General features: G+C 33.3%; 1 protein-coding gene across 1 annotated transcript; it reads left to right on the top strand.

Annotated features, from left to right (window-relative positions):
• The first annotated feature begins 1,274 nt into the window (after positions 1-1,274).
• LOC138334844 (uncharacterized) lies at positions 1,275-7,882 on the top strand. The gene is made up of 4 exons (XM_069283614.1): positions 1,275-1,409; positions 3,083-3,224; positions 4,350-4,501; positions 4,763-7,882. Exons 1-4 carry the CDS (start codon positions 1,358-1,360, stop codon positions 5,038-5,040), a joined length of 624 nt encoding a protein of 207 aa, XP_069139715.1. The 5' UTR covers positions 1,275-1,357; the 3' UTR covers positions 5,041-7,882.
• The last annotated feature ends 955 nt before the right edge of the window (positions 7,883-8,837 follow it).

Below are 8,837 nucleotides of genomic sequence, written 5' to 3'. Positions count from 1 at the left end.
TACAAATATATAAATATGTGTATAAGGAGCTTTTATAGATTCGTGCTGTTTTGTCAACAACCAAGGTTTCATTTAGCTGCAACTAAATACACAATCCAAATTGCCTTCCATCAATTACTTTCATAATTGATTTTATTTATAGCAGATGTTATTTACCTATATCCGGACACCAGGACAATGTATAGCGAAGATCAATATCTAACTTTACTGTATGATTTAACCTTATGTAACACTTTTCGATCTTCGATCTACTTTAATGGTATCAAAATCTATGAAAACATGCACGCATGCTATATTATGTTGTACAACGTATTACGATGTACGACTCTTTGTGTTTTAATCTTTGATAAAGGCAAACAATCCAACATTGTACCATTAAAATCGTCGAAGTGATTTGGTATCGGAATGATGATTGTCTGCAATATCGATTCAAGAAGAGTTTCTTTGATTGCTTAAACGAAAGATAGTCTGAGATTGGGGGAAATTTAATCAATTATAATTAAAATGGTGGAACAGTGACTGATTACCATTGTTTTTCGTCCGTATAACGACGGATAAATGCGTCAAATGGGCATGTTTTAGGCCAGTAGTTAGTCACATACAAGATTATCTATGAACTGTGTCGATCGTAAAATTCATCGACGCATGCTAGTATATATATGATGTGTGTAACAGAGCCTTCTTTTCAGCAATAGTCCTATTTAAGGAGTTCCTCCTTTTGGAAAGCATCAAAGACGTTAGCGTAAGATATTCCTTAACTTGTACATGGTTTACGTAAATGAAGTTTGTTAAGAGAAAAAAAGATCTCAGCGTTATCGACGCCACTCGCCATGCTACTCTGGGTCAAATCTGGATCAGTCTCCGTTAGATATATTCTTATCCTTATTGAAGGAAAGTCAAAGTCACGCAATCGTTATGTGAAATCGTCACACATACTTTAATAGTATTGTAAATAGTATTTCTTGATATGAAGTGTCATTATGATTTCTTTTGTTTGGTTATGGAACCACAACCAAGTAACATAAATAGTCTACGTTTGTTGTGGTTTACATCAGTCGTAATATCAGAACAAAAAGTGGAGGCTTATAGACTTTGCTATGTATTTCATGAAAAATCTTCCCGATTAAAGTCCATTCGTGCGACTTGCTCAAAAACAGTAAGTCGGATTATGTTAAGACTTATGAGTATTGGAATGTGAGTGTGGATTCTGTATTTAAATATTACAGAGTTAACATATTGACTGGTACGTTATGTGTTTTCGAATAGCTAACAATGATCGGTCACTGAAGTGTGCGATCTATTGTATTACGTGTTTTGTTTTAAATACATAGTTGGTGGAGACTAATTACGTTACAAAATGGCTACCAGTCATGTAATCTGGTTCCTTCTTTCGGTGGCACAAATCCCAGGTAAGAAAATACAAACGACAAATAAATTTATAACAAATATATAGCGACTGTTACGTTCCTAACCCAGATAATCGTATAAATGTTGTGCTTCCATTAAATATATCAGATAACTATGTTTCTATCTAAATCCTGTAAAGTATACAGACGTACGTACAAGGCTTTGACAGACCTCCAAAGTTGAATGTGTTTTATCATGGAACCTGCCAGTGTACCAATCTTTCATTTATATATCATATCTCTTTAAATCGTCTGTAGTTATTGATAATTATATATATATTTAACGAGGAATCCAGACATAGAGATCTTACCCCTACAGACATCTCCTAGACTCTCTAACAGAGCTCGAGACCGTAGTTGTGGTACTCTTATGAAAAGCCTGACACATCAAATAGGACATTCCTTCATGTTTAATACAGAATCAAAAAATTAACCTCATCAATTCATTTTGGATGTGAGATTATTTAAAGGGCCATGACCAACATGTGTGTACTCATGTACTCTGAACTGGTATGAAGTAATTCTGGATGTGTTCCAATCTACCTGCATTGAGGAAGGAAAATCTATGCCTATAATTATCTCAATTATACTTATCGTTATCATAAAAGCGTTTATTTGTGCATTCTTTTCTACATTGGTTAGTGCAAGTAATATCTTTGCCAATAGAATTTATATTTCTAATCAATATTTGTTAGCTTAAACAGATATGTGTTTCGAAAACATGTGGTTTTACTAATATATACTACTGTCAGCCTAATTGATTTTGAGGAGTAGAAGCAGCCTTTTGATTCTTTAGTTATACAGACACTTCTATATATGTATAATACTGGGTCAGAATCCACTTATAGGTGTCAAAAGATGTCTTTAGAACTATAGAATCAAAAGCCTGTAATTGAACTGACATCCATACAATATTTCTTCATGATACATATATGACTAGGAATAGTTGATACATAAATATAGGATCTTACATGAGTGTTTATTTCATATGAGGTTTTATGAGACGAGTCTGAGAAGTTTTTAAAACTTCAAGACGAGTTTCGTAAAAGCTCATATGAAATGAACACAAATGTAAGATACTTTTTATCACATAACTACACAGACCTACAAAACAAAGAATTTCACGTCAAAATATATTCCGAAAATCCAGCAGAGGCCGCCATTTTGTCCCGTCGTCATCGTAATCCACGTTATTTTTTCTGAGGTTCTTTTTATTGTTTCTTTCTGACGTCACAATGAATTTCCAGCCAATAAAAATATTATACGGCGAAATCACTGGATATCAGGCGGATTATGTGATAAAAATGAATCGACCCATGTCTCATAAAATATCCTCATGATATATTATATATGACTAGGAATACTTGATATCTAACCAAAAGAATTGATTTTAATTATTGACTGTACGAAAGATAGGACATGTGTCATTATAAACTTAAAGATAAAATAATTATGTTGTTTTTCTATTAATATATATTTCTCTTAATGAAGGCATTAGAGATTAATTAGATGAAGGAATGTAAAACGTCTAGAAATATTTGGTGCGTTTACAAAGATAAGACATTGACCATTATAACATTCAAAATGAAATCATTAACTGGATGATATAAGGTGCATCAATACAATTGTATGTGACCTAGACGTTATGAAATGATACTGATTTGGTTTTGTTCCAGGTATAATTGGTACTTACTGTTACCACTATGATACCTACTACTTCACTTGGATCTATGTGGGCTTCTGTACCGATGGATGTTGTGACTACACGTGCTGTGCCGCAACTACTACACAATCCTCTGTGAAAGACGATGACCATCTGTAAGAATAGAGCGATTGCCTTACAGGATATATATACTGTTGTACTATCTTAGCTTCAGCTTTATATGAAAAATATTTATAAAACAAATATGTATTAAAGATGCCCTACAGCTGACAAATGGTATTTATCTCTATCAAAAACATGAGCAGACGATTAAGTATTTTTCGGTTACAAAAAGTACTAACATTACACCATTAAAAGTTCGAGCTTATCATTTTAGTTCAACATGAAAATATTAAAAATAGTGAATTACGTTCCGAAAAAAATCATGGCATTATGCTTATATCGAATGAAGTACTGACTGCGCATGTACCAAAACAAAATAAATTATTTCCTATGTATTTTGTGCTATTTGGACACTATATACACAATTAAGCATCAGTTATTATTCAAGTGATAGGTATTGTTTATGCTGTGTCGGCGGTGGAACATCTTTAACTGTGATATTTATTTTTGTTTTCAAAATGAGAGCTACCTACAAGTAGACATTTTTATATTGGTTGTGGGTAACTCATTCACCACGAAGACACATTTAAACTCTTCTGATTCAAATTTTGGAACGCTTCATTATGAATTCTCAGTGGTGAATGAGTTAATACTGAAACTGGAACGAAGTCGAAAATTTGTTTCTAACATAACATGAAACTGGATTTTAAAAGATAACACTATAACATATCAAAGACCTTAGTATCTGTCAGTATAATAGTATTTCTATGTGAAGTAAAATGCTATACGATCTACGTTGCATCCGCGATATTCCAGGGGTTCCTATCACTTACGATCTCTACACCCCTGGACTATCTCAAAGTAAAACTGGAGGCAACAGAACAGAACATGTAATTTAGTCTTTTGATGTACATCAAAAGAACCGTATAACAGTACACTGTAGTTGTCACTGTGTGGCTTTGAAGTTGGGCGTCACTCTCTCTGTAGTCTTCAAAGGAAATTGTTGCTGGCCTGTGATTGGTTCAGATTTTTTCCTCTGAACTGTCTTCAGTTTTATTATGAGACAGGAGTGTAGAGATTGTAAGTGATCGGAACTCCTGAAATATCGAGGATGCCTAGGTTGAAGTAGGGACTTTTATATAAAATCGTCAAATGAACTTTATTGTGTTGATTTATAGAATAGCTATCGTGCTTGGCAGTGTACTAGGAGGTATATTCTTTATCGCCATGGTCATCATCCTCTTCGTGTTGTGCTGCCATTGCTACAAGGCACAAAACAGGATACATGATGGAATTGTTGTGAATAGACCACCGTATCCGACAGCACCAGGTTAGCTCAACATACGACTCATTCATATCGCTGCTGGTTCTTATGAGAACATATCATATTAAATACATGTAGCACGTACAGAAATTAGGTCTAACTAGAACTATTCTTGAGGAAGTTTATTCCGCAGTCTGATCAAAATTACTTTCATAATATAGAAAAAATATATCCACGTAAATCCTTCAATAAATGTTTATGACATCTAACAATAACATTATGTTTAAACTAGTCGGTGTTCACTAACTGAAACTCTTGTCGTTTCAGCTTGGGGTCCCCACCATGCACCTCCTCATCACCTGCCTCCCATTCACCACGGACACGAAGTTTTTCACCGACCGCCAAATGCAGCAAATCCGTCGCGGATTCAGATGAACCCTTTACCTGCCTACCAACCCGAAGCCTTGCCACCTCCTCCCGCCTACAATTACATTCCTCCACCCAATGGACCTCTTCCTCCAGTCCCACCCGGTTCTAATGCCGTTACTCCGGCTACGGCCCCTGTTTTTCCTCCTCCTCCCGAAAACCAAAATCAGATGACATAGCAGATAATGATAAAAACGGATTACTTAGAATGATTAGTTGAAAGATGTTATTTGTCTACGCAATGGAATCAGATCAAGAACATATTACTTCATTGAAGTATGGACTTAAGGTCATTTGGTATATTTTTAAGTTTAAGTTTGTATTTAAGTGTTGTTGCACATTACGAATATAGTAGCTTCGTGAATATGTAGGTGAAATACGTATATTGCTTCATATAAGGAATCATGTTACTGGGGTAACTAAAGAAATATAAATAAGGTTGTAGGTCATATTTCTTTGCACTGTGTATATGTATATAAAATATCCATTTCAGCCTATTTACCGTCATTTTCCATTCTACGCAAACATTTTTTTTTGCATCTCGTTTCTGTATAAATAGTATAAAGTATAAAAAAAATATATAGTATAAAAAGTATAAATCACCAGTTGAAAATGTTCCTTTCTTAAAAATGTTTCATATCCGTAATAACACAAAAATCATTAACTAATAGCTGTATTTGGTATTAAGGGAACGCAAATTGGACGCAAATACGCTTGAACCTGTCATTACCTAAAGAAAATTTCCAAAACCCCGTGTCTACTGGATATGAGATTTGTTTTCTTTTATTATTGATAATTTGTAAATGACTGACTTTATGATGGATATCCTCTTGAGTATTAATGATGGTGTAATGCTATAATCAGCCAGTATCCTCCCAGTAGAATGGTACCATCACCAAGGTGTAACTGGCTGACCGTATTCGGTGTTATCTCTCCAATTGTGTTAATACTCTATAATTGAGGTAATTGGTTTTTACACAATTGCGTCCCTGATGGTCGATATTTGGAGCCTATTAATAGTACCTTGACCTGTAAACTAACCATTTGAAAGTTCTGATAGAGATAGATTATAACCAATTCACTGGCCACTACAGTAAAAAATGTATTAACATGTTGATATAAGATTACATTTTGTATTTATTTTGTTTATAATCAATGCAGAGCCGCTATCGTCATATGAAATGTCACCATCCGGTAGCCATTTTACACCAATCCATTTTTTGCTGACAAGATGGAGGATGCATAAAAGCACTTCACTTAAACATTTTGCTTAATTAATGTGTAACGATAGTTGCGCATAAATTGTGTAGGAGATCTCTCCCTTTGATCTAGAAGCCGAAAAAATCAAAGGCACTATTTTGATGAGAAAGTGCCAGATCTGATTTTAAAATTTGGCTATTACCTATTGCCAACATGAATGCTAACTTAAAGGCGTTCAATGCTGAAATAAGCACGTTAATGTAACATTACATTTTGTTTTTATTTTATTCTTTAAACATATCTTGTTTTTGGTGTTGTTGTGGTTCTTGAGAACATTACTTAATTACATTTTGTTAGTTACGGATTCTTCACTGATTAAGTTTCTACATATTATCATTTGTTGTTGTTGTTGTTGATGATGATGATGATGAAAAACAATATTTTATTGATATTGTATACGATTTTTTGTCAAATTAACATTTGACTATAAAAACGTTACGTTTCTGGACACATCTTGTGCAGTAAAGTAGTAGCTGTGGATTTCAATAAACTAAACTTAGAGGTGACAGATACACAATAATTTATGATCTGCCTGTTACCAAGTGACTTCGTCAATCTTACTATGTAATATAAAGTGGGATGTGACCTAGAGCACACGCGGGCAAATGTTAAAACTTTGAAAGTTTAAAAAAATAAGAGTCTGAATTGAACATAATAAGGATCCTATGAATCGACAGATGATTGTTTATATACATATATATGTTCATAAATATACACACATGTGTCGTGATTATGTAAAAAGTTATTATATACGACTTGTTTTGTGTAATTCTCATCGAAATTATTGTGATAAGTAATTGAAATAAATTGCATATACGACATTTGTAATAAGATATGCTCTATTATATAGGAGATATACTATAACAAAACATGTTTAATCGATGCCAAGTGATTATCATACGGGTGTCTTTGTTGTGAGTATCTTGTTTTGTCTATGATAGATATGTTACTAGGCACATATATCTATTGATGCAGAGTTTAGATTCGCTGGAAGAGGATATATATTCTCAATATGTGTTATGGAAATAAATAGATATGAATCTTAAGTCGAGACAGTCACAGTCATGAACGATGACATAAATTTGTTAATACTATTTAAAATACATTGCTAGCAGGCAAACACTTTCCCGCACAGTAAATATTTTTTATATAAATAGCAATGTAAAGATGATTGCCTAACTCCAGTAGTACTATATGATGATGTAGTAGAATACCAAAAAAAATGTATCGCTTGCTATGCTTTGTCAATGGATTCGATATTTGACACTATGCAAAAGTTATCACAGTACACATTCCTTATCTGTACTTTTTCAAAAATTGACCTAGACCAGAAACTGACCGAGACGCAAAGGTTCTTTTAGGAACACTAAGACACTGAATAAATGTGAAACACATTCATTCTTGACAATTATCATAATTAGTCGTTGTAACATTTAGTGGTTGTAGTCTTTGACCTTCTTATAACACTTACTCAAACTCAAAACCGTTTGGTTTATTTTTCTTATTCCAGAAAATTGATTTACCATAAGAGCTTAGCTACTCCTACACCTGTCTAACTCTTATAGTTCAGGAAAACGTGATCAGATCTAGTTATGCTTTTTATATAAAAAACCTTCCAGTCAGAAAAGCCAAAATATACGCGCAAGATAGTCAACTCAATTTTCTTATATAGCTATAGATATTTGTGCGTTCTTGTCATTACAGATTGTGTACGCTCATCTAAAAATAAATAATTTCGTTACAATTGATCAAAGAAGAGATTTTTGTTTGTTTATTAAAAATCGGCCGATACATGTACATTGTATATATACCAGATATTTTACATTTTTTTGAAACGGGAAGAAGAATTACAGTTTTCCTGTCGTACGCGTATCTTATATTGATCACCTTGTAAAACCTACTAAAATGCTAACGGAAAAAGCTGACATGAAACCTTACGAACGTAAGAGCTTAAACGCTATAACGACGACAACTTGTCTATAACCCCAACATGCAGCGGAAAATATAGAAAATCACTGAAACAAAGTAAAATCAGAATATTTTAGGAATGCCATGTTTGCTGGTTATCGCTTTTAATTCAGTAAAAGATGTTCGTCCTCTATAAGCATAAACTGTCGGGAAAACTGATAATGCAATCATTGGATCATGTACAGACGTCAACTTTTGATATCGCTAATACGACAACTAATGCGGTTTGATAATGAACCAGGGAGACACAATGACCTCTATCATTTGCTTTGTTATATTTTTTGTATTATTATTATTAAAGACACAACGTTGTAATTTGACATGTACATGGTTTTTACAAATATACATTATTTCACCTCGACAAAAATAGAATCATTAAAAAAAAACATTATTAATAACAATAAGTCGTGTTAATTTACTATCTAGTCTATATAGGGACCCCGACATATTACCAATAGGAGAAAGAAATATCGTAATACGTTGTAAATCAACAGTTCCCTCAAATAAAGGTAGTCAAAGTATGACTTAATCAGCAACACGTTTGAACATAATTTTCGTTGGCTATGTGTTTGTCATACGTATTACTTTAAAGATTTTTGTTTTTATAACGAAAATTAATCAAATATATGGTAGTTTGCCGTGTGTGACAATGTAACAGTTTGCCACGTACAGTTCAATATGACAGTTTGTTGAAAAGTTTATGATAACAGCAGTATTTATACTAGTACACGTACTTTATCTGACAATA

This window comes from Argopecten irradians, chromosome 11 (genome assembly GCF_041381155.1).
Source record: "Argopecten irradians isolate NY chromosome 11, Ai_NY, whole genome shotgun sequence".
In the NCBI taxonomy this organism is placed as follows: Eukaryota; Metazoa; Mollusca; class Bivalvia; order Pectinida; family Pectinidae; genus Argopecten; species Argopecten irradians.
Note: the sequence above shows the minus strand (reverse complement) of the source record. Positions and strands in the feature narration are given on the sequence as shown.

What these genes read in the sequence shown, in the direction of transcription:
- LOC138334844 (XM_069283614.1), top strand. Translation starts at nt 1,358, where the DNA reads ATGGCTACCAGTCATGTAATCTGGTTCCTTCTTTCGGTGGCACAAATC. An exon ending in TTCGGTGGCACAAATCCCAG is followed by an intron (nt 1,410 to 3,082) that starts GTAAGAAAATAC and finishes GTTTTGTTCCAG; the next exon opens with GTATAATTGGTACTTACTGT. An exon ending in ACCGTATCCGACAGCACCAG is followed by an intron (nt 4,502 to 4,762) that starts GTTAGCTCAACA and finishes TTGTCGTTTCAG; the next exon opens with CTTGGGGTCCCCACCATGCA.